This window comes from Triticum urartu, chromosome 1A (genome assembly GCF_056163025.1).
Source record: "Triticum urartu cultivar PI428250 chromosome 1A, HENAU_Tu73, whole genome shotgun sequence".
Taxonomy (NCBI): domain Eukaryota; kingdom Viridiplantae; phylum Streptophyta; class Magnoliopsida; order Poales; family Poaceae; genus Triticum; species Triticum urartu.
In genome coordinates this window covers 563,744,291-563,770,529 of record NC_141873.1, presented here as the reverse complement: position 1 = coordinate 563,770,529, position 26,239 = coordinate 563,744,291, and the positions used below count along the sequence as shown (strand labels likewise).

The window sequence follows — 26,239 nt, the reverse complement described above, 5'->3', positions numbered from 1 at the left end:
GGTTTTTTTGCGGGGGACATATACACATGATGTTGTTTATTTCTTTAAAAGATGTAACTATTGCCGCAACTCTAGTTATGTGACAATATCAATGTTTTCGCATCATGAACCATCATACGCTAGGAGTGTATTATGTTGAAATATATTGCCCACCTCCCTCCATCAGTTCGGACTTTTGGATGATTTGGCTGGAGCATGAATTCAATATGATATCAGAGCCTCCTCTTCCAAACCCTAGCTTTCGATCTCCACCAGTGCCAGCCATGTCTTCCTCCAGTGCCACCCAATCCAATCTAAGCAGTCAGGTCACGGAGAAGCTCTCCCAGACGAACTACGTCCTGTGGCGTACCCAAATCACGCCGCAGTTGAGGGGAGCCGGCCTCTATGGCTACGTCGACGGCACCCAGCCGGAGCCGTCCCGCCTTCTCGTCACCAAGGACAAGGATGGGAAGGAGTCGTCCGAGCTCAATCCTCTCCATCCCATCTGGGTAAGGGAGGACCAATAGGTTTTAGGCTACCTGCTCAACAACCTCACCAAAGAGGTGCTCATCGCGGTCACTGCGGTCACCACCGCGCACGCACTCTGGACAGCACTCGCAGGTATGTTCTCGTCGCAGTCCTTGAGCCGCGTCAACAACATCCGCACTGCCTTGATCAATGCGCAGAAAGGGAACCAATCGGTGGCCGCCTACTTCGCCGCCACGCGTGGCCTTGCTGATGAGCTCGCCGCGGCCGGCAAGCCCATCCAGGACGATGAGCTGATCTCGTATCTGCTTCACGGACTGGACATGGACTACCAGCCGCTCGTGTCTGCCCTGGATGCCCGCGTCACGCCGGTGTCCCTTGATGAGCTCTACGCCATGCTGAGCAACTTCGACCAACGCGTCGCCCAGTGCCATAGTGCTGGCGGCGGGTTCAAGTCTTCGGCGAACGTAGCAACCCGCGGGCGTGGTGGGTACTCCTCCCGGCACCGCGGTCCTCCTCGCACCAAGGGCAAGCACAGCAGCGGCAACACCAACAACTCCGGCTCCCGCGGCGGTCGCCCCAACTCCACCAACAACAGGGGTCGCCGCGGCGGCTCCAGCCGTTCGCGGCCCGACGCCGTTCGCTGCCAAATCTGTGGAAAACCAGGTCACACTGCCAAAGATTGTTGGTATCGTTTTGACGAAGATGATGCCTCCTCTGAAGATGATGAAAAAGTTGCTGCCGCCGCTGAAGGATCCTATGGTGTTGAAACTAACTGGTACTTTGATAGTGGTGCAACCAATCACCTCACGGGGGAGCTGGAGAAGGTGACTCTCCGTGAAAAATATCACGGGAAGGACCAGATTCATACGGCCAGTGGTGCAGGTATGAACATACGTCACATTGGTCACTCGGTTATACGTACCCCTTCTCGTAAAATTCATCTTCGCAAAATTTTGCATGTTCCTAGTGCCAACAAAAATCTCCTATCCGTTCATCGCATTACCATCGACAATCATGTCTTTATTGAATTCCATCCTTTTTCTTTTTGATAAAGGATCGGGCCACAAAGAAGGTACTATATCGAGGTAGATGCGTTCGAGGGCTTTACCCATTGATTTCGGAGCTTAGGAGATTCAATAAACAAGCCCATGGTGTTGTCAAACTTTCTTCAACACGTTGGCACGATCGTTTAGGGCATGCTTCTTTTTCTCTTGTTGAACGTTTGCTTAGGAAAAATAAGCTCCCGTTTGTTGGTGAGCGGAATGTTGAAACTATTTGTGATTCTTGCCAAAGAGCAAAATGTCATCAATTACCTTATCCTATTTCTACAAGTGTCTCTACTCAACCATTGCAATTAATTTTCTCCGATGCTTGGGGCCCTGCCCCTAGCTCTGTTGGTAGACACACGTACTATGTAAGTTTCATTGATGACTATAGCAAATTTTCTTGGAATCTTCTTAAGAAACGATCCAACGTTTTTCAAGTGTTCAAAAACTTTCAAGCACTTGTTGAACGCAAGTTTGATAGCAAGATCATTGTTGTCCAATCCGACTGGGGAGGGGAATACGAGAAATTAAATTCCTTCTTCCAAACACTTGGCATTTCACATCATGTGTCAAGCTCATCTGATGAAGCTATAACAGGATTGTTGAAGGATCTCAGTGTAGAGTTTGCTCTTAAGGATCTTGGAGACTTGCATTATTTCTTAGGGATAGAAGTGAAGAAACATGATGGTGGACTTCACTTGTCTCAAGAAAAATATGCAACTGATCTAGTAAGAAAGGCTGGTCTGCAAGGCTGTAAACCTTCACCCACTCCATTATCAAGTTCAGAAAAATTATCTCTCACAGAAGAACAAGCCTTGAGTCAGGAAGACAGCACTAAGTACAGAAGTCTTGTAGGTGCACTTCAATACCTTACTCTTACAAGACCTGATATATCATTTGCTGTTAACAAAGTCTGCCAATTTCTTCATGCACCCACTACTGTTCATTTGACTGCTGCCAAGAGAATAGTTAGATATGTCAAGAACACCCCTAATATTGGTCTCAACTTCAGTGAGTCATCATCTACACTTCTTAGTGCCTTCTCAGATTCTGACTGGGCAGGTTGTTTGGATGATAGACGTTCTACTGAAGGATTTGCAGTGTTCTTTGGCCCTAACTTAATTTCATGGTGTGCAAGGAAGCAGGCCACTGTCTCTAGGTCCAGTACTGAGGCAGAATACAAAGCATTAGCAAATGCTACAACTGAGATCATATGGGTGCAGTCTTTATTGAGAGAGCTTGGTGTGAAAAGTAAACAAGTTCCATGCTTATGGTGTGACAATTTGGGTGCAATTTATTTGTCTGCTAATCCTGTTTTTCATGCCAGAATGAAACACATTGAAATTGATTTTCACTTTGTCAGAGAACGAGTGGCTCAAAAACAGCTTGATATTCGCTTTGTGCATTCCAAGGATCAGATTGCAGATGGATTCACCAAGGCTCTACCCACTAGAAGTTTTGAGAACTTCAAACATAATCTCAACTTGATGAAGTTGTGATTAAGGGAGGGTGTTAAACACAGTATGCACTATGTCACGTATGGAGTGCATTGTCACGCATGAAGGAGTCCAAGACTTGGCGCAGGATCTAGGATAGATAGTTGGTTCGGTTTACATGTAATTCTATCTCTTTATCTCCTGTAACTACTTCTATCTCTTGTTCTCCAAGTTGTACACCTCCTGTAAAATCTCCAACGATGTATGCACTTCCAGGGAGGTGTGCCCCTGTATATAACACGTAGCACGTCGCCTCAGGTCGAGGTAAGACATTTCCGCCTGTCGCACATGGTATCCGAGCCAAGAGGTCTAGAGTTCAAGACCCTGCCAACGCAGTATTAAATAATATGATTCTACGGCCTACATCGATCCCACGTCTAAGGACTAAAATAGCCTAGACGTGAGGGGGAGTGTTGAAATATATTGCCCACCTCCCTCCATCATTTCGGACTTTTGGATGAGTTGGCTGGAGCATGAATTCAATATATTATTGATGCATCACTAAAGTTATGTTGCTAATTCAGTTGATAGAGGATTCATGTTTCCAATTGTTAAATATGTTTGTATAATACTCCGCATCAATAGTAATGTGTCTGGAATGTTATTGGCACATGTCTTTGCAAAAATAAATAAAAAGTATTACCGGTAGTAAGTATGCAGTGAATATTGGCCATGACTTAAGCTATGTGTAATGGACCATTGAAGCAAAGAGATGGATTATTCATGGGAGAGCAAGCGAGCCCAGCAAGGGCTGGCCCATTTTTTACTGTATTTTGTATACTATTAGGACCACTGTACAAATGTGCTATGGAGCTTCTGTAAATGTGGCTGTAGCTGGATCTTGTCCATTATTCCTCCTCTATCAAACGGCCCATAAGTGGCTGGGTGCACCAGTTCTGCCGGTTGCACTGGATACATGGGATCTTGTCCATTATTCCTCCTCTATGGAACGGCCCATGAATGGTTGGGTGCACCAGTTTTGCAGGTTGCACTGGATACATTCTCCTATATAACTAGCTAGCGCCCTGCATAGCGTCGGCACATTGATTATGTAAGTAACACTACTCCACTAGCACTAGGCGAAACAATATATATGGGTTTCTACACGCGTTCTTCCTCGCAAGCACGGGTAGCTTGGGTGCTCCTGCTGCTTTGCTCGTGCACGCTGTTAATCAGGGCACACGGAGGAGGATCTCGCAAGGTACGTAATAAGCTTGATCGGTACTATATGCATGTTTAGAGTTCATGCACATACGACTCTAGTATACGTAACGGTGCATGTTAAATCCTAGATAATTAATTGACCATGAATAATGTATATATCTGCATGTATGCCTCTCTAGCTTTACATAACCTACCTAGGCGATGTGAGGCATGGGCACCCAGATGATGTCGTCGCCTCGCACCATGACATGCTCGGCACTCTTCTCCAAAGGTACTTTGTAGAACGAAATTAGTTAATCAAACGGCCTTTGCTTAATTTGCACCACTGACTTTTGAAACTTTGTAGCAAGGAGGAATCTGTGGCCTCCATGGTCTACCACTACAAGCATGGTTTCTCGGGCTTCGCCGCCATGCTCACCCAAGACCAAGCAACAAGACTTGCAGGTCATCGCACAGAGTTTTGCTTTGATTTCTAGCTAGCTAACCTGGATTGATCTAAGATCCATCAAGTCCTATAATAAGTAGCTAACGTGCATGCTTACGCGCGTGCAGAGTTTCCGGAAGTCATCAGCGTGAAGCCGAGCAGGAGGGTCAGGACGACCACCACGCGGAGCTGGGACTTCCTTGGGCTCAACTACCAGTCCTCCCACACGCCGGCCAGTGAGCTGCTCCAAATGAGCAACTTCGGAGATGACGTAATTATCGGAGTTGTTGACACCGGTCAGTCATTATATTAATTGGCACCATCTCAGCTTACTTTTACTTGGCCGTCCACTCACTAATATTAGTAGTTGGTTAATGGATTGAAAGCCGGCCACTAACTAATATACTACTCCCTCTCCGTTGCTAAATATTTGTCTTTCTAAAGATTTTAACAAGTGACAACATACGGAGTAATCCGTTAATGGATGCAGGGATCTGGCCGGAGTCAAGAAGCTTCAGCGATGTAGGGTACGGGCCGGTGCCATCGAGGTGGAAAGGGGAGTGCCAGACCGGGCCGCACTGGGGCATCAACAACTGCAGCCGGAAAATCATCGGCGCGCGGTTCTACACCGCTGGGGTCCCCGACGAGTACCTTAAAAGGGACTCGCTGTCGCCGCGGGACCACAACGGCCACGGCACTCATTGTGCTTCCACCGCAGCGGGCTCGGCCGTAGGCGTGGACGGCGAGGCGGCTAGCTTCCACGGCCTTGCCGCGGGGGTGGCGCGGGGAGGCGCACCGCGGGCTCGCATCGCGGTGTACAAGTCCATCTTTGCTGGCTATGGCGATTCGGCCACTGTGCTGGCCGCCATTGACGACGCGATCCACGACGGGGTGGATGTATTGTCGCTGTCCCTCACTGTGCCGTACGAGAACTCGTACGGTGCCCTGCACGCGGTCCAGAAGGGGATCACTGTGGTGTACTCCGCCGGAAACGACGGGCCCAGGCCGCAGACCGTCGAGGACACCTCGCCGTGGGTCCTCACCGTCGCGGCGAGCAAGATCGACCGCTCGTTCCCGACGGTGATCGAGTTGGGAAACAAGCAGCAGATGGTGGGGCAGTCTCTCTATTACCAAGTGAAGAACATCAACTCATCATCACACACGACTAGCAGTTTCACAAAGCTTATATGTGCACCCTCGTGAGTACAAACGAAAAAACTCCCTATCTCTGACCTGACCAACCATGCATGCATGAAATATCTTACCCATGCTTGAACTTGATTTGCTTTTCTGGATCTAGTTGTGTGCCGAGACATGAGGTTCTTCATCGGATTGACGTGAAAGGGGCTATCCTGGTGTGCTTAAATGATAATGACGCGATCAATCCATCAGATGATTTCGCCCATGCGGCCAAGTACGTGGTGGAAGGCGGGGGATCCGGGCTCATCTTCGCGCAATACACAACGGACGCCCTGAGTTCCACAGTGGCTTACTGCCCGGGCATCGCTTGCGTTATCGTCGACATCTACATCTCCAGGAGGATATGCGAGTACGCCATGGACACAAGGTACGTCCACACAAGTAATTCTACAGTCACGGATTAAACCTACTGATGTGGCATCACTTGGTTGGAAAACCCACAGTAAAAATACGTGAGTGCATGCAGTCTACACAGACTACATCATAAAAGTTTCACGAAAATTATATAAATAAAATGGATTCCATAAGTCTATCCCTGAATCTGATCTTCTTTTTGCAATAAGCAGCTCCCCCACAGCAAAAATCAAACCCACGCGCACCGTCATGAGCAAAGATGTGCTGGCTTCGAAAGTGGCGTCCTTCTCTTCGAGAGGCCCATCGGCTGATTACCCGGCCTTCATCAAGCCTGATGTAGCTGCGCCCGGAGCCAACATCTTAGCAGCAGTGGGAGACTCCTACGTAACAAAGTCAGGGACGTCCATGGCAGCCCCGCATGCAGCGGGTGTCGCCGCGCTGCTCAAAGCTCTGCACCCGGATTGGTCTCCTGCTGCAATAAAGTCAGCCATCATCACCACTGGTTAGTAACAACATGCAAGTAGAACATTCCAAATAAATCCTAGCTAGTTCATGCACTTGTGGTCTTTACCTAAGTTCTGTTGGTTTTGCTTGCATGGTACAATGAAGCGCATGTAACTGATGGACACGGCATGCCGATCCTGGCGGAAGGACTACCGCGGAAGGTCGCCGACCCGTTCGACTATGGAGGCGGGAACATCAACCCATGCGGGGCAGCTCATCCCGGCCTAATTTATGACATTGATCCACACGATTACAACAAATTCTTTCGATGTGCCAACGTCAAGGAGGGGATATCTGCGTTCGCAAGCTGCGACACCACCTCTATGCCAGAGTATAACCTCAATCTGCCGTCCATCTCGGTTCCCGATTTGAGGAGTGCGATCACCGTCTCGAGGACGGTAACCAACGTTGGCGAGCTCCATTCTGTGTACCACGTCGCAGTCCAGAGCCCGACTGGAGTCAAGATGGAGGTTTTCCCAGATGTTCTTGTTTTCGATGCTGCGAACAAAGTCCGGAAATTCGAGGTGAAGCTGTCACCTATCTGGAACTTGCAAGGGGGCTACACGTTTGGCAGCATCACTTGGCAGAATGACCGACAAGTGGTGAGGATTCCAGTTGCGACCCGAATTACAATTCAGGATTTCTATGCGGATGTTGCATAATGATAAAATAAAACCACGTCTCATGCTTAAAATAAAATCGAGACCCACATGACACTGATTAGGAAGCCATATCACCTTGACATGTGGGCTCTCTCTCTCTCTCTCTCTCTATGTAACAGGATGAGGTGTTTTAAATTGTATCAAGACCAGATGAATTGCAAAAATAAAATGGATGCTTATAAATTTGCTTTTGCTAATTTTCAGTTGTCTTATTTTTTTTGAAAAATCTAGGTCGCCTGGCAAGTTTGATAATTAGAGCAAAACCTGTCACGATGGAATCCTAACTGTAAATCTGGTTCAAACTAGAGTTTTGGTGCTTAAAAATGGTTCAATGCGACACAAAATATTATACTAAGTGTATATGTCTCAGAACGACCATTGTGATCCTTGTGGTGCTGCCCAACTCTTCACGGTTATGCCGCACCCGCGAGGCAACACAAGACACTCTCGCGTGCCCTCCTACCCTTCCCGCTTCACATCAAGTCATCTATCCCTACTACGCACGGCAGCCTAACAATCCTCACTATTGTAGCAAGGACGCCATAAATTTACCACCGCCCGAACTCCGACATAGATGCACTCACGATGAGCCGAGATTTGGCTATAAATAGCAGCCTCTGAACCCCGCAATCACGCACACTTCCATGTCGTCTTCCTCGACTCCGACCAACACTCCGATCTCCATCGAAACTTGACCAAAATATCACTTGTTGGGGCCCAAAGTTCATAGGCTTGTAGAAATCAATAGAGTTTCCCTTGGTAGTCCTAACTAATGTTATCAATCCACGTGAAAGAATGTTGAAAGAAAAATCTCTCCTAATAATTCAACATAAAAATTTCTTGTGCCCCAACATACCAAGCACGCTTTCATGAGTGCCAAATGCATTGGCCATGATTAAAGATGATTTCCGAAGGTGAAACTCATATTTTCATTAGCCCTTTGATGGCCAAGTAACACACAGATGGTGTGTTGTGGAGCACCCTAAGGTCATCATGATAGCCTTTGCTCCATCGCCAAGGGACACGCACATCACATAGCTAACGTGATTTATATCCCGTATGTGTGTCTTTTTGGTTCTCCCATGAATGGTAGACTACTCGACCTCCCTTTACTTTGCACCAATAGATTGAGCCAAGTGGAAAATGTGCATTGGAGGAGGTCATGCACAAGAGAACGCCAACACCATATGCGAGGAAATCATGAAAGCGGAGAAGGCACCGTGAAGACGAAGGAGGGATTCCAGAAGTATCGGCAGGAGTCCACACGAACTCCAGCAGCAAGGACACTCTCTGGACACCCTGTGGCCACGGGCTCCTGGCCGCTAATAAGCGTCGTATACCCATATGACTCTAGGTCTTCCAAAGGATGGCAACTCAGAAGAACATATGCAAGTGTTGGCGCTGCCTCCTCGCAATGCCGCTTCTTCCTCTACCTCACAATCTCTCTAGTCTCTTGTTTCTCTTAAGAACACACACACACACACACACATGATCTAATCCTATGAAGTTAATACTAATAACAAGATTAGTTCCAACAATCACCTTCCTAATCTTGTTATGCTTTATTCCTCTCTAGAAGCCCATGGTTGTCAATGTTGTCGGTGCAACATGTAGGAGGACGCCAGTGCCATCTTGTCACGCCGATTGCCACCGTCGTTGTTCGCTTCGATGAGAGGCGTCCGAAGAGACATGATCGATCATGGGCATTAAAAAGGAGACATGATCGTTTGTGGGCATTCAAAGAGACATGATCGATCATTTTATTTACTTTCTTTGGCATCTAGAAATCATAGCCAATGCATCAACGTCAGATAGAATCCCTTCATATATCTTGGTCGATTCAGAAGGAGGAGCAGACCGTATGTGGAAGTTCCACAATGAGCCTGCACTGCCGCTCAAGTTGGCTATCCGCATCGGTGAGGAGTAAGAGGATAGAGAAGGAGAAGTGGTGACACGCAGGGAATGTTACTGTTCAGCATTGTAATAGAGAGTCAAATGTAGTTGGTCATGAGCTAGCTCGCTGCGGTCATGCAAACACTCCCTCGTTATTGGTGGATGCACTTCCTAATTTTATTTTTAAATTCTTAGCGGACGATGTAAGGTGTTCCCTAAAAGTTTTAACCACACATCCCACGCATATTTCTCACTTAGCATGCATATATCAAGGCATTAAACCCACATCCCAAGTAAAAAAAGTAATTTTTTTCTTTTGATGGCACGTAGCAATATAGCGGCATCAACTCCGCATCCCACGTACCTATGTTTTTTTTTCATATTTGACTGCACGTAGCTAATAAGCCAAGGGTGAGCGAACCTTTTTTTTTCATTACAATGGCAATGGCAATGGTGGTTAATATGTTTCACTTAAACACTATTTAGTGGCTATTGATTTTTAGCATATATTAAATAAATGGCAGATCTGTTCAATTGAGATTTTTAAGCCTACTAGCTAAATCCCCGTGTGTTGCTACGGGATGAAACCATAATTGGCTTCATTAATTTATAGTAACACAAAGTAGATGGCAACACTTATTTCGCACATTTGTCCATCTCTCATTTATGCCACTTTGTCATAAAATATGCGCAAACTTCACATGTTTACTCATGTCACATGTCGCTTCACAATCACAAGATTTGCTAGACTCCGCATTATAAACATAAAAATCTCTTCAAAATCCTTCCCAAATGATAAGTGCCACTTGTCAGGTGTGTGGCACTCTGGCCCTGACGTTTTTTGATGGCAATTCCAGTCAAGCAAGGATGGCAAATTCTAGTGACACATGGCAAGTTTCTGTCAATAATAAACTAAAGCACGAAGTGCCATGTTTGCCAACTAAAGTTATCATCCTCACGTAACTAAATTTGTCATAACAAATGTTCAGAGTTGCCATGTGTTTGTACCTGCATGTGGTGAATTAAATTTTTCATGTTGAATACTACATGCTCACAACTCCCAAATACTCCATAAGAATAATAACTGATAACATTCAGATTTATTTTTGAATAGTAGAATATTGATCAAATAAAACAAATCAAGATTGTCATGCACTTTCTCCGTCCCATAATATAAGATCCTATTACATTCAATACACATATTGTGTTTGATCGGTCATGAGAAGAATTTTATTGCAGGAAACATGGGACTAAACCCAATTGGCTACTTGACAAGCAAGAGGTGACAAAAGATGGAAGCATGACACGTTGAAGCTAGGGTGAGAGGGAATCGTCTTAAACTAGGGTACGGTGTATTGAGGGCATCGCCTCCACTGCATCCGGGCTACCACAACCGATCAGTTGAGGAACCTCGCCTTAAGTATATAACCGTCAATGGTGGTGACCCTATTGTAGGTGTTGTACGTGCACCCTTGTGCCGAGGCATTATTATAGTATAAATTTACTGGTTAGTGGATCGACCGACTCAAATGAATCTCTGGGATCTCTGGCCACATTTAGTTTTAAAGTTGAGACGCCCGACATCGTATACATACAGTTCCGTAGGCCATTGTTGCCGGAAGAAAGTCATGCAGGTCCACTACCGTATGGTACGAGTACTGTACGACATAGCCGTCAGCTGTGTCACATGATTTCTGTGCTCCCCGAACAGGCACGTACATGATTTGTGTGCAACCGCATGCGCCCGTGTGTGTGTGTGTACGTCCTGGTTTTCAAATCAGAATCACGTACGCCAATTGTGATTGTCCGACATGCTGCACACTTTGGCAGTTTGCTTCTCGTGCTCAGTGTCGACAGACAGGAGGAGGACGATGATGAGAGGCTGGAGGACGCCGACAGTGACATGACAGGCTGAACGCCGAGCACGAGAATACGGCACAACAATGAGCGTGCGTGCGTGCACCTGAGGGCATGCCCAACGCGTCGCCTCAGCCTGCTGCTCCGCAGGGACAGGTAGGCTCGGATGCCACGGTGGTGGTTCGGCTAATGCCAGGGCCGAGCCGGTAAAATCTAAGGCCCTGTGCGAAACTCTAAAATGGGCCTTATCTCACTAAAAAAAACACTACATGAACATAACTATAATAATATAAAATTTATAATATCTTAGATACCAACTGGAAATATAAAAATTGTATCTATTCTTGATTGTATCTCTGTCTGGACATCTTTAGTGTTAGGATCATTGTCAACAGTTTTTCATGTGCATGCTTTTCATGAAGTAACTGATTATCGGAGGACACTTGTGGTTTTTTTTATAACAAACTTATTCATATCTTCTTTCTGAGACTGGGTTAATTCCTCTATTTTTTGTTTCTTCAAACGCTTTTTGTAACCAAATTCATGTTTTCTAAATGCAGACATGACTTGGATCTTGCAATACTAGACAACTAATAGATGAAAAGAATAATAAAATTAACTATATGATTTTAGAAGAGCAAAATTAGCTGGTGGAAATCGAAATTCGAAGTAAAGGGCTCACAGGATCACTGGTTATTGACGCAACAACGCTTAAAAAAATGGAGATCGAGACATTGGCATGAAGTTTCCTTGCCTTTCATGTGATTCAGGTCCTTGCCAGCTGATGTCCGGCCATTCCTCCTACCCTCCTGAATCCTGAAAAGGACCTACAGCGTTGGAAATTGGAACAGAATTGCTCGACAGGAGATTCCTGAACCTGAGCAAGGAAAGGAAGGACGATCGGAGGAACCCTAACCTGCCAGACGAAGAGACGCCTCGTCTCTTCGCTTGTCTCGATGACTCGATTGATCACTGTTTTTTTTTCTGATTTCGAGGGAACTGATCGCTGGATTTTTTTTGAGGGAATGATTGCTGGATGAGGGCATGAGGCGTAGTTGCTCGAGGGCTGCTCCAGGTTGCGAGACGCCAGGCCAAGCGTCTCAGAGGCCAAAAAGGTCAGATTTTTTTCAGAGGCCAAAAAGGTTAGATGGGTAGTAGTAGTGCTGCGTGTAGATTTGGAGGCCCCTGAAAACGGGGGGCACGTGCGGGCGCACAGGTCACACCCCCTTTGGCTCGGGCCTGGCTAATGCTCCGCAGGTGGTTCGGCTAATGCTCCACAGTAGGATACATAAAGAATGGGAAAGAAAAATTGGCTCATGTCAGGAAGCCACAGATGCGTTGGACGGCTATTAAATTAAACAATGGTATCGCCTCTGTTGGCTGGCGTGGTTGGGCTGGGGCAGCACCAAGGTGCTGCCACCATTGCTCATGCCCTGATGCACGAGCCGCTTATGACAAGATCCAGCTGAGAGGTGGGCCGATGGAACATTTGCAAAATTCTCCTACTATTTTCTATAATAGCACATTTTTTTGCATAATAGAGTCAAGGACAGCATCCATTGCTGAGGGCAATGGCAGGGACGATGGAGAAGGGTGACGGCCCGCCAAAGACGACCAGCGGTGGCAGCACCGTTGAAAGATCGTGGATGTCGCCTAGAGGGGGGGTGAATAGGCGTTTAAAAATAATTACGGTTTAGGCTTGAACAAAAGCGGAATAAACCTAGCGGTTAATTTGCCAAGCACAAAGCCTAAAACAACTAGGCTCACCTATGTGCACCAACAACTTATGCTAAGAAAGATAAGCAACTATGTGATAGCAAGATATATGACAAGAAACAATATGGCTATCACAAAGTAAAGTGCATAAGTAAAGGGCTCGGGTAAGAGATAACCGAGGCACGAGGAGACGACGATGTATCCCGAAGTTCACACCCTTGCGGATGCTAATCTCCGTTTGGAGCGGTGTGGAGGCACAATGCTCCCCAAGAAGCCACTAGGGCCACCGTAATCTCCTCACGCTCTCGCACAATGCAAGATGCCGTGATTCCACTAAGGGACCCTTGAGGGCGGTCACCGAACCCGTACAAATGGCAACCCTTGGGGGCGGTCACCGAACCCGTACACTTTGGCAACCCTTGGGGGCGGTCACCGGTACCCGTCAAATTGCTCGGGGCGATCTCCACAACCTAATTGGAGACCCCGACGCTTGCCCGGAGCTTTGCACCACAATGATTGAGCTCCGAACACCAACAACCGTCTAGGGAGCCCAAGCACCCAAGAGGAACAAGCTCAAGGGTACCAAGCACCCAAGAGTAATAAGCTTCTCAACTTGTAACTTCCACGTATCACGTGGAGAACTCAAACCGATGCACCAAATGCAATGGAAGGGCACACGGAGTGCCCAAGTCCTTCTCTCTCAAATCCCACCGAAGCAACTAATGCTAGGGAAGAAAATGAGAGGAAGAACAAGAAAGAGAACACCAAGAACTCCAAGATCTAGATCCAAGGGGTTCCCCTCACATAGAGGAGAAAGTGATTGGTGGAAATGTGGATCTAGATCTCCTCTCTCTTTTCCCTCAAAAACTAGCAAGAATCCATGGAGGGATTGAGAGTTTAGCAAGCTCGAAGAAGGTCAACAATGGGGGAAGAACACGAGCTCAAAGGATAAGGTTCAAAGGGGAAGAAGACCCCATTTTATAGGAGGGGGAAAATCCAACCGTTATCCCCCACTCAGCCCCGCAGAGAGCGGTACTACCGTGGAGGCAGGGCGGTACTACCGCTCATAAGCGGTACTACCGCTCCCCTTCAGCGGTACTGCCGCGCCAGAAGAAAAGGGGCTGGGGCTGGGACCCAGAGCGATACTACCGTGGAGGCAGGGCGGTACTACCGCTAATAAGCGGTACTATCGCCACTACTACCGCAGCAAGTGCCGCAAAACCCGACACGAGAAAAAGCGCACTCGAGTCGAGGCGGTAGGAGCACGGAGCCGCAACGGTACTACTGCTGAGACCATCGAGCGGTACTACCGCTTCGAGGAGCGGTACTACCGCTGTGGCCCGTGGTACTACCGCTGCGGAGCGGTACTGCCGCTTGTGACTCCTCAGCGGTACTACCGCTGGGACCCTGACAAAAACCACACTCAAGAAAATCAGAACTGCCATAACTTCTGCATATGAGCTCCGAATTGAGCAAGCTCAAGCTTGTTGAAAACAAGACGACGAGTAGCATCAAAACAGCGACTGGTTATAGTAAGAAGAGGCAGGGGAGGAATGCCAACAAATAGAGGAGGAAACCTCCAACCGAGAAGAACCGGCAAAACCTCCAACATCGAAAACATCATAGAAGAAGCATGCGAACTCCGTTTTCGATGAACTCAAGCTTGTCATCAAGATGACCATAAGCTCTAAGACTCACAAAGAGAACCAAACAAGAACCAAGAAAGATGATGCAAGGATGCAATGGTTTGAGCTCTCTACGAACGATACGATCAAGCTACTCATCGAGAGCCCCCCTTGATAGTACGGCAATCGATCCTATAACCCGGTCTCCCAACTACCATCATGAGACCGGTAAAATAGAAAACCTATCAAGGGCAAACCTTTGCCTTGCACATGGTCCACTTGAGCTAGATGATGACGATCTTGACTTCCTCAAGTTGGACCACCTTTCTTGATTGTGTTGGCACGATGAAGACTAGATGATTGCTCCCTCATAGACCACTATGGGTGAGCCACTCTTCGGCACATCTTCACAAGTCCATTGTCACCACAATGGCCGGCAAGCTTCAAGCACTTGATCTCTTCGTGATGATCCACTTGAACTTGCACACGGCAATCTTGATGACGATCACCACTTGATGTCATCCTCTCCATGGGTTGAGAGATATCTTCCTCTTGACACAAGCCCATGAACATGTACCTAACCCCACGTAGAACTCTCACATAGACCATGGGTTAGTACACAAAGCACAATGGACAATGCTTACCAAACCATGGGATCACTTGATCCCTCTCGGTACATCTTTTATGCTTTGTGAGTTGATCAACTTGATTCACTCTTAACTTAGTCTTGATCAACCTTGAGTCTTTCCAACTCTCTTCGTTTGGATGATGTCTTGAAGGTAAACATGAATGATCACACAATCTTCTTCTTCAAGACATGCTTGCAATAAGCTCAACTCTCAAATGACCAATCGTTGGATAATTCCTTGAATAGCACCTTGGTCGACACAAACTTTTCTTAAAACCAACACATGTACTCCAAGAAAAGCCTATGGACAAAACCTTCAAACTCAAGGCAACCATTAGTCCATAGAGATTGTCATCAATTTCCAAAACCAAACATGGGGGCACCGCATGTTCTTTCAACCATCGATGCCAGAGGCCCCTGCCTCCACGACCAAGATAGGATCTCGAGATGGCCAAAACCAAGCTCAACGGTGGTGCCTCGCCGCCGCTGCCCTTGGTGGTCGCAAGGCTTAGCCATCGACAATCTCGAGCGACAACGATGGGTGGGGAATCGGTGAGGAAGGCTGACGGCTAGGGTTTGATCCTTCGTATAGGGTCCTTATGTTCACTCCTGTAAGTTGACATGCTACAAGTTTGTCAATTATCTTGTAGCATATCATCTTAAAGGAGAAAGCAGAAAAAATGTAAGAATGCAAACAAAACTCTTGAACGAATGTCAGAAAGTGAGAACAAGCTCTGCAAATCAATACTCGGGGTGATTTTTTTTAAATTAACACTCGGAGTGATTTTAGGGGTAAAGACCATGATCTGGTACATAATATGGTCACAAGGCTTCGTTGGCGGCGACCTCGAGTGACGTCAGGGGATTGGGGATCGGTGAGGAAGAGCGGTGGCTAGGGTTTGATCCTTCGTACAATGTCCTTCTGTTCACTCCTTTAAGCTAATATAATATGCTACAAGAATTTCAATTATCTTGTAGCATATCGGCTTAAAAGAGTAAGCAGAAAACTGTGAAGATGCAAACAAAAAACTTGAATGAACGTCAGCAAGTGAAAACAAGCTCTTCAAACCAAACACTCGGAATGATTTTAGGGGTAAACACCATGATCTTGAACATAATTATTCATCAATGTCACTGAATTATCTTCATTATGTATACAATAATCATATCCAATCATATCATGTAGTTGATTTATTTTTGGATGTACATACACAATTAGATGGTTTTCGTCTTTGTTCATCCTCTTGCATCTTGTGGCACGGGCTAGTTTCTAGGGGGAAAATAGATTTGAAAGGAATTCATCTCTTGTCTCAAAATGTATGTGCGGAGAACGACTGCATATACAAGAGCCGTACAATGCCAATATACTTAAAGAGCATAGTCAGCCTTCTGTTTAGAAGAATTATGTAAATGAAGCTTTCCTTCTTAATTCCAATATCTTATAATTAAGTACATATGTAAATAACCATGACCTGCTAATTGTTGCGCTGATTTTGTATTGTAGGGTAACAACAAACATCATTGTTGTGTTATTACTATTTCTAAGAGGGAGGGAGACAACATGGACGGATTTCTTTAACCCTACCTCATGTGGTACAAACATACAGCAGACGGCGAGGTAGAGAAGTGACTGGGTTTGGGATGTTGTTCGGCGAGTTCGCTCCATTCACAAATGAACTATCGGTTTATTTTGCAAATATGCCATCACACCACCTCTGCGTTCGATCTTGCCCATTCATTATAAAATTCAATGGTCCATAAGTTGTTGGTGATCCTGGTGCACCAGTTGTTTGGATAAGATACACTCTCGCGTGGAAGAATATATCCAACTACTGAAGGAAATATGCCCTACAGGCAATAATAAAGTTGTTTCACCTCTCTGGTTTTACCTGCTATGCCCTGAAATGCTTGATATGTCTCAAATGTATCTATAATTTTTTATTGTTTCAAGCTATTATATTATCACTTTTATATAATATTTATAGTAATATATAATACCTTAATAGTTCATCCACACTATTCTATTTCTCTTCACATGCAGCCTATCCACATCATCATGTAGGCCACACATGATTTTTACTCATTCCTATATCATCTATTCCCCCACTACATGATCCACGTCATCTGCTCATGTAGTTGATTTATTTCCAAAAAAGAACTCTACCGCTACTAAGCGGCGTATACCCATATGACTCTTGGTCTTCCAAGGATGGCAACTCAGAAGAACAGATGCAAGTGTTGGCGCTGCCTCCTCGCAATGCGGCTTCTTCTTCTACCTCACAATCTCTCTAGTCTCTTGTTTCTCTTAAGAACACACATGCACACATGTGAAACCTTAAGACAACACACACACACACACATGCACGCATGCACACATGAACTAATCCTATGAACTTAATACTAATGACAAGATTAGTTCCAACAATCATCTTCCTAATCTTGTTATGCTTTATTCCTCTCTAGAAGCACATGGTTGTCGATGTCATCGGTGCAACACGTAGAAGGACGCCGATGCCATCTTGTCATGCCGATTGCCACGGTCTTCGTTGGCTTCGATGAGAGGCGTCCGAAGAGACATAATCGATCGTGGGCATTAAAAGAGACATGATCAATTGTGGGCATTCAAAGGGACATGATCGATTGTGGGCGTTCAATTGAGATTTTTTTTAAGCCTATTTCTCTTTTTCTGGTGAGCCTGTCATGTACTTTTACTATGTATAAATAGATAGATTGAGAAAATAAAAGGGGCACGCCACAATTTTAGCCGGTAATTTATGTGTGGATCTCTACCGTAACAACTCGGTACCACTAGATCAACGGCTTGTAATTTCTAATAAACGTGGGAATTTCTAGGAATTTCTAATTGTTATAGATAGATAGATAGATAGATAGATAGATAGATAGATAGATAGATAGATAGATAGATACTCCATCCTTTTCTAAATATAAGCCCTTTTAGGGATTTTGATATGAACTACATACTAATGTATATAGACATATTTTAAAATGTACATTCACTCATTTTGCTCCGTATGTAGTCATGTTGAAATCTTGAAAAGGTTACATATTTAGGAACGGAGGGAGTAGATAGATGAATAGATAGATAGATAGGTAGATTGTGCACTCGCAAAAAAAATAGATAAATTGTGTATTTTTTCACAAAAAGTCCAAATAGTAATAAAAAACTATACAAAAATAGTTATATAAGGAAAAAAACTATTTTAATAGGTAGTCGATCTGACTTGACTGGACAAGGACCATACAAATATATTTCATCTATCTACTATAACAACAAGAGGTGTTTTTTTAGCGCACAAGAAGTGTCTCTTCTTGGTTTATCATCAAACCACGCCTTCAGTCCAGGGAGTTTGTGAGGCTGCCACAGGTTGAGGCTCCCACAGGTTGTAATTCTTCTAATCATACTTTAGCAAACTTTGGTAGGACTCAAGGCCATACTGTTGTCTGGCTTGGTTCTGGACCTGAGGTCGTTTTGGACGCGATTATGCGTGATTATTGTACCTCTTGACTTTTTTTTTGTCAATTTGAGATTGCTTTTACAACGCTTGCCACGTGGTATTATACCTCTTGATTGAGTAATACAATAATTATTTCCACATAAAAAAAGGTTGAGGACATCGCCTTTTTCTTTTTCTTTTTCTTTTTTCTTTTTCTTTTTTTAGGGGTAAGAGGGCATCGTCTTGAACTAGGGTACGATGTATTGAGGGCACAACCGATCAGTTGAGGAACCTCGCCTTATCAAGAAATAAGAGAAGGATGTTCCACCGAGCCTCCTCAGCGATTTGGATTCCTGGCCGTCGGATCTGGCCGCTTGATGGATCTTGAGCCATTGGATCCAGAGGTGGGAGGACCTCGTTCGTCGGATCAAAAGAAGTTACTGCTGAAATGAATAGTAACCTCTTGTTCGTGCCACCGCGCGTAAATAGCCTGCCCCGCCGGGGGCATTTTCGTCATTTCACTCACAGGGGTATAAAAGGCCACGGCTCGTGTGGAGTTGACCTAGCCGGCTCGCTCGCGCCGCCTCCTCCTCCCGCACTCGCGCCTCGCCTCTCCCCCCTCCAAACCCTAGGCCCGCGTTGGCCGGCCGCCGCCACCGCCGTCCCCGTCCGCCGCCGCCACCGACCAGCCGCAGCCGCGCTACCATCCCCTCCGTCCGCCGGGGTCGTGAACCCATGCGGCCGCAACGGGGTGGGCATGTGCCTCCGCGGGTTCGCACCGCTGTGGCCGGAGGCGTCGGCGCCGCGGGTCAACCGCGTCGGGGTGGATGGGCGCCACACGCCGCGGTCGTCGGATCCGTCGGCTGCGAGTCCGGCTCCGGCACCTGGCGGCCTGGTGAGGCAGGCGGGGGAGCGGGGAGGGGAGGGGTGAGGGCGGCGAGGCCCTCACGCGCCGTGATTGGCGGCGGCAACCTGTTCGCCCTCGACTTCGACGGCGTCTTCTACGACAGCTACGGCCAGAGCTCGCTCTCCGCCGTCAAGGTCTGCCCCTAATTCCGTCCTCCGTCGTGTTTCTTCCATGGAATACGTGCTTGTGGTTGACTCGGTGTGCTGTGGCAGGACGCCAAGGTGAGGTGGTCGTGGGTGTTTGAGCAGGTCGCCGCCGCCATGGAGGAGTGGATAGTGGAGCAGATGCACCCGTAAGACCCTCCGTTCTTGTAGTCTTGTTCCCCTCCCACTCATGTACTTAGGATTTAAACATGTTAGACCAGACCAAGATGAATTAGTTTTTATGTATTTTTTGGGTTAGAAAAATGGCAAACCTTAACATTTACAGAAGCTTTATATATGTTTGTATTATGGGTCAACTGTAGGTTTGCATAGATAAATAAATAGCACTCTTGCTATTAAAGTGTGTGTTTCATGGGCCTTTCTTTGTTTTAGGGAAATGACTCAAATTTTGTAGCAGCCATAATTCTTCTATAAGGAAACAATCGGTGCCTATTTCTTTTTTATCTGAACTGAGACATAATTATGCTATATGTAAACAATCACTGCTTCTCTTTTCTATCTGAACTGAGAAATAGCGCTAATCAATTATTATTTTATTTACTATCTAAGTATCATTCTTACCTAAAACTTGTGCCAAAACTGGTATTTATTTCATATGTGCCATAGATTATCCAAACCCCTCTGCTTATGTACAGTTTTTGTGGTGACAAATTGCTGGCACCATGTGGATCTTCAGCTCCACCACTTCCTAATTTTTCTCTCCTGGACACCTCTAGGTTTCCCGGCAAGGCGATGGTGTGCGAACACTGTGCGCCTGCCTAGCTGTATTGCGACTCGAGGATGCGGCGGAGGTGGCACATGAGCAGATGAAAGAGCAATAATTGAAACCCCAATGCCTCCACACATTCTTGCTCCCTGAAAATGGGAGTACTAGGTTCGGTGCCCGTGGCGTTCGTGCTCGTCGGCGGGACGGTGCAAGGCACAAATGTGATGTGGTTCCTTGCTGGTTGGATGGCGTTCAGGCGCAACCCCGACGCCCACTGAGTACTGCCTCGGCTACAACCTCCCTTGGTGAGCTCCATCTTCCTCCTGCTCCTCTGCTTTGGCTACTGTATGGGACATGGCCAGGGCTATGATGATCAGATATGGATGATATAGGCATGCTCTCAAGGGACCTAGGTTGCAATTTTGCTCATTTGTGCCTTTCATTTAGGGATTTCCCCCCTATGGTGCACATTGTTGTTGCTGTTGTATGATGCATTTGTGGCTTAGGGCAACGAGTGATCAATTCTACTTCCTTTGTTGTTGTTGCTTCCTGATTTTTCTTACCATGGGTTGTCATCTAAAGTCAATTTGTATAGGAATCAGGACCTGTTCTTTTTTCTTCCCACAGTTTGTCATCTAAAATGAATTTTTGGAGGAACCAGTAACTGCTTCCTGATTTGACCAGGCTGATATTTACTGCAGGTATTTTCTACACCTTTGTGTAATTGGTGGAACCTATCCTACACAATGCCCAATGAGCCATGCTTTTTCCTACGGGTAGAAAATGCTCTGTTTTCAAGTGGCATCATACGGCGAAGCAGGGGATCTGGATCAGGGGTCGTAATGGTTCTTGTGACGACATGTCTAGCGCTTGCGCTCCCTGCACTCTTGCTTCTACTTGCAAGTAAGCTTCTCTTGCTCTTCTACCACTCCCCCCTCCTCTTCTGTGCGGATCTCTGGTTGGATCTGGGTAACAAGAGCCCAGGAGATGAATCCTATTTGAAGATGAACTGTGTATGCTAGCTTGATTTAGTTTATGTGAGTAGATATTTATATATGAAATTATGAACCATGTATGCTCGCTTGATGGCGATACACAGTAATTTAACCATTGACTTTAGATTGGGAGTAACCAGTAAAAGGATTATATTTGTGAAAAGTGTATTCTTCACAAGCCATGTAAGAAACCCAAAGGGATACATGTGTAGTTAATATCATCTTAACGTTTAGTGGCTGAATTATAATTAGTTTCCATCATACTTAATATTCTCATTTGCCCAAATGTATTGTATTATAGGTTTTCAAATTGGTTTTAGTATAAGATTGGCATTTATTACTGTACACTACATTGCAAAATACTCACTGCGTATGCGCTTTTTTGTTAGGTTTCTGTTTTTGTTTTTGTTTTGGGCCAGGAGACCTAGAAAGGTCCTTCCTGGCATGAGGTGTTCGGGCTGCAGGGTGATTCCTATAGAACAAAATTGTTTGTTCGGGAAAAGCTCGACACCGAACCTTTCGTTCGGTCTGGGAAGCTCTCAGACTGAAAGTCAGGTGGATACCAGCGTCCTTCTTTGAATTCCTAGAGCCATTTACCATCGAAGGATGTATCGCATAACACAATCATTGCCACTGTGCTTTTCTATACTTCTGTCCAGAGCATTGGGACATGTATTTTGTACTATCTGGCTACTCTCTAATGCATTACTCAAGCCTCCGGTCTCTATCTATACACATGACTTGATCTAATTATTATGGAAGACCTGTGGGGCATGTTGTTTTCTATATAAATGACTTGCTCTAATTCTTATCTATCAAACTGCGTGACTTTTGGCCTATTCCTTTCTGCAAAATTTGATATGTCGAGATGTGAGCTACAATACTATTTTGGATCTTGCGCTTGGGCCGGGCAATGCATATCAAGGGATACATGTGTGGCTAAATCATGCTTCAGTGTATTCTTCATGAGCGAAGCAAGAAACCCAAGGGACACATGTGTACTTAATATCATTTTACGGTTTAGTGGCTGAATTATAATTAGTTGCCATCATACTTAATATTCTCATTTGCCCAATATGGTATGTAAGGATGTTTCTTAGTAGTATGTGTTTGAATGCGTGAGCTGTTGAATCAGTGATGTAAAGCTGCACCATGTGTACTTTTCGTGTATTCAGTGATGTAAAGCTGCACTGTTTTTTTTTGACAGGATAAGTTCAAGACAAGTCTGACCTAATAACTACTATCGCCTTCTACCCAATGTCGAGCCTTCAACGGGGACATCGGAGGGGACACCATCGCACGAAAGGTTGGTGCCTCAAGCCACACTTATTTCCTGTGATTCTTTTCTCTTGCCACCGAGTTCGATTCCTCTGATTGCATGCAGCCCAGGCAAAAGTTGAGCCCGCCATGAACGCCGATGAGATTCTCGACCAAGGTTCACCTGGCTTTGCGTCCTCCAATAACAAGATGCATGCACCTATCAAGGTTAGCCGGAAGTCATCAACTTGCTTTGTAAAAGGCTTTGGATTTTTAAATTTTGTAGGAACCCCTTTTGAACAGAACTTTTTAGATAGTCACTTGCAAGACCAAAAGAAAACATGTTGACAGATGAACCCGCTTGTGTAGAATGCTTTGAGGATATTCATACAAAATCGTTTGTTAGTGTGCTTGCTTGACTGGGTTAATAAAAAGAAGCATGCAACAGTAAAGGAAAGAAGCTATTGCCCATGTACAGATCAAGTGATTTTAGTCTGTCTTTCTGGAGAAGCCTAAACTGAAAATAACTAGCTTTAAGTACTTTTCATTCATATGCATTCCCTACTCAGGGAATAAATGTCTTGCGTATGTGTGTGTACTGAAATTGTAACTCACTATAGTAATTCGTAATTTGTTCCATTTTTGTTCGTCTAATGATTTTCTTGTTATTTCCTTTTGAATGCTTAGCCATGATGTGTCTCACTCGTGTGAAACTCAAGATTTGATAGTAGCACATAACTCGTGATTTGACAAACAGTTAAATTCCTATATTTTAGTATATCTTGTTATCTTTCTTATTTCTATTCCTGAACTAAACTTCGCCCTTTTCTACAAAATTATAAGAGAAATGGTGGTTTGGACAAATGATTATGGTTGCTTATTTATTTTCTTGGTGTTAGATTACTAATGTAGAGAAATATAATTATATGATTTTACCATTATTATCATATGAGGAAGTGATAGGTTCAGAAAATGACAATAGTTTAAAAGAAGTATTATGGTGTAGTGCAGTAATAATTTTAATTTAAAATTGCAGACCTTGCATCATATTTTTGTTGTGTATGTGGGCAGTGTGTTCAAGTTGATCTGGAACAATTTGAAGTGTTTCCTCGACACAAAATCTTTAGCCAAGGTTTTCTTAAGCACCTGTGTAGAAGTTTAAAATTGTAATTGTTTCAGGTTCTTCGCCACATTATGTATGCTTTGTTATTTTTTTTAATAATTGGACCTATTTGCTATGTGGAACATGTAGCATTTACTTGATCATAATATAATTCAATATTTGACCACGGTCTTTTGGCTCTTGCTTTCAACATATGCAGTATCGGTTAGTCATTTTCTTGACACAACACTTTAGGCAACGGCTCAGACTTCTTGAGCCATTCTCTATTTATTGTCGATACATCTTTCAAAATAAACGAACAATGTTTCCTCCATATATGAATGACACAATGACTATGAATTTTTTCCAGTCAACTGATCATCCTAAGCCTCATCCTGTATTCAATACATTTATGTTCCATTGCTAACTAACGTTCGTTTGTGATGTCTTTCTCGGGATGGAAATGTTCCTCGGAACCATGACGAGCATCAAAGGAGGAACAACCTTTTTCTTTTATTTTCTGTTGCCTCTACTATATTGTTGCTGCCACAAAGATTTACCTGGACATGGAGCCATCATGATGTGTTTAAAAATGATTACATTATCCTTTTCTAACCTGATGGTGTTAGAAACATCTTAGCATTCGAGCAGGTTTAATTCATTGTTTATTAATTCCTATTATGTAAAAAAAATCATTGATCATTGCTTGACATAATTTTTTTTATATGCAATCATGTGCATGGGCGAAGAACCTGGATGTTATTTACAAGTTTTATATCATGGATGATTGTTTTGAATGGAAAAATATCAGATAAAAGAAAGCATGTAATCTTTCTAATCCAACAAAGCCTTGAAACCTTGATGCTTCTAAATTTGTGTGAGCTAAATGATAATTTTTGCAACACCCAGAACTATACGTTGCCTTATAGTTTCATGATGATGTTGAACTTAACGGTGCTTCGCTCCAATTACATGTGAATGTTTCCTCTTCCTTTTATTTTGTTATATCCTATTTGAATGTGTATGCTATACTTAATTTCCTACTAAATTGAGCATTCACTACTTGGCCATAGCGTTAGTGGCGCGTTTCCGATCTAGTAGGTATATAACGGCCAATGGTGGTGACCCTGTTGTAAGTGTTACGTGCATCCTTGTGCCGAGGCATTAGGCTAACTCCAGCGCATGATCCCAAACGGACGTCTGTTTTGCCTGGATTCTATCCGTTTGGGTAGGGTAATGGGGTTGTGTTCGGGCATGTTCTGGGATGCGGTGGCCGTGCGCCCAGCGCGCGGACGCATTCTTTGGCCCCATCTTGTCCGCCACGGCCAAAAATGCCTATATATTCATATTTCAATGTTTAAAACAAGTTTGCATGTCCAAATATTAATTGTCTGAAAATAAAAATAGTTTTACAACCCAATCGAAATTGTCTCTAATAAAAATAGTTTTACAACCAAATTGAAATTGTCTTGAATGAATATAATGAATCAATACATGTATTGGTTGCCAATATGAGTCCACACGTGCTCAATCAAGTCATTTGCAAAATCTAAATGAGTGTGCTAATCACGCATTTCACTATGAAATTGGACAAACTGTTCAAACATGGCCGGTTCCTGGGCGTCTGTACCGAGGGCTGCCACTACCCTACAAGAGGAGCAAAAATGCTATATCATCAGTGAGCCACGACCACCTTGGTCGCAACGTATCCAACTGAATGTCAATAGTTCAGAGGGGAAATATTTGTTGACTGACTCTATACCAAGGTTTCAAATGGCAGATTACTTTGGCTTAGGCACCATTACAAGTCTGACCTCAGCTGCAGCCAACAGTTCCAGCATCTACATGTTTGCACAGAGAACTCCTCAGGAGAAGGACATGGAATCAGTGGTCTGTTTCACTAAAGGTTGGGTATATGCAGCCTATAAGGATCAGAACTACATGCAGTCACATCAGTCTAATCCTTATCAGAAGGAAACCGATTTCAAGGTAAAAAAGTTACTGTATCATGTCGTTAAGCATAGTACACCCGAAATTTTTCCTATTGGTGGTGCAGATCATGCACATGAGCCATTATCTAAGTTGGAGTGTGGTGGTGCTTCTAGCTTCATCTGCACTGAAGGGCTGCCATTATACATCTGCAGTACATGTGCTTGGGCTCCAGCGCTGAACTTGTTAGTTGAAGTTGGGTTCTCCTGTGTGCTTCGTGTCAACTTTGAGAGGAAGATGGCAAAGTCAGCAACAATACACTCGTTGAGCATTCCTGGGCATGATCGTTGTTTGATACAAATTTGTCTTGCAGCTTTGGGTCCAATAGGGCAAGTTGCGGAAGGAGGGTCGTTTAATTGTGGCGTCACATTCCTGGAATATTGCTGAATAGAGTTTGTCGCTGGGGACATGACTATGCTGTTCTCAGCTACTGCTGATAGGTGCTTGTCCCAGTTACAACCACCAACAAGTTATATACGGTGCCAAATGAGATGCTGCAGGTTCATCAAGTTGTACATGTCGTCTTTTCCATAGGTAAAATTCTGGTATTCATTGGAACAGGACATCTGCAGGAGCCATGTTCATCACCGGGAGGCTTTATTTTTGAGCTGTGGTGTAGTGGTATGT

The 26,239-nt window shown here is 44.8% G+C and overlaps 2 protein-coding genes and 1 pseudogene across 3 annotated transcripts; all 3 read left to right on the top strand.

The window, feature by feature from the left end:
• The first annotated feature begins 740 nt into the window (after positions 1 to 740).
• LOC147992771 (small nucleolar RNA Z247) lies at positions 741 to 879 on the top strand (annotated as a pseudogene).
• A 3,178-nt stretch (positions 880 to 4,057) lies between these two features.
• On the top strand, positions 4,058 to 7,501 carry LOC147992770 (subtilisin-like protease SBT3.9). The gene is made up of 8 exons (XM_087531660.1): positions 4,058 to 4,211; positions 4,354 to 4,445; positions 4,521 to 4,618; positions 4,727 to 4,894; positions 5,089 to 5,797; positions 5,899 to 6,165; positions 6,365 to 6,654; positions 6,762 to 7,501. Exons 1-8 carry the CDS (start codon positions 4,104 to 4,106, stop codon positions 7,316 to 7,318), a joined length of 2,289 nt encoding a protein of 762 aa, XP_087387786.1. The 5' UTR covers positions 4,058 to 4,103; the 3' UTR covers positions 7,319 to 7,501.
• An 11,561-nt stretch (positions 7,502 to 19,062) lies between these two features.
• On the top strand, positions 19,063 to 24,420 carry LOC147992769 (uncharacterized). 2 transcript variants are annotated; one of them, XR_015609682.1, is made up of 6 exons: positions 19,063 to 19,533; positions 19,612 to 19,691; positions 20,280 to 20,574; positions 20,971 to 21,172; positions 22,472 to 22,570; positions 22,654 to 24,420. XR_015609682.1 is itself a non-coding variant. In XM_087531656.1 (6 exons), exons 1-3 carry the CDS (start codon positions 19,228 to 19,230, stop codon positions 20,323 to 20,325), a joined length of 432 nt encoding a protein of 143 aa, XP_087387782.1. In that variant the 5' UTR covers positions 19,063 to 19,227; the 3' UTR covers positions 20,326 to 20,574; positions 20,971 to 21,172; positions 22,472 to 22,570; positions 22,649 to 24,420. The 2 variants fall into 2 exon arrangements, 1 of the variants encoding a protein (XP_087387782.1); XM_087531656.1 differs by having other exon boundaries at positions 22,649 to 24,420.
• Positions 24,421 to 26,239: the final 1,819 nt, after the last annotated feature.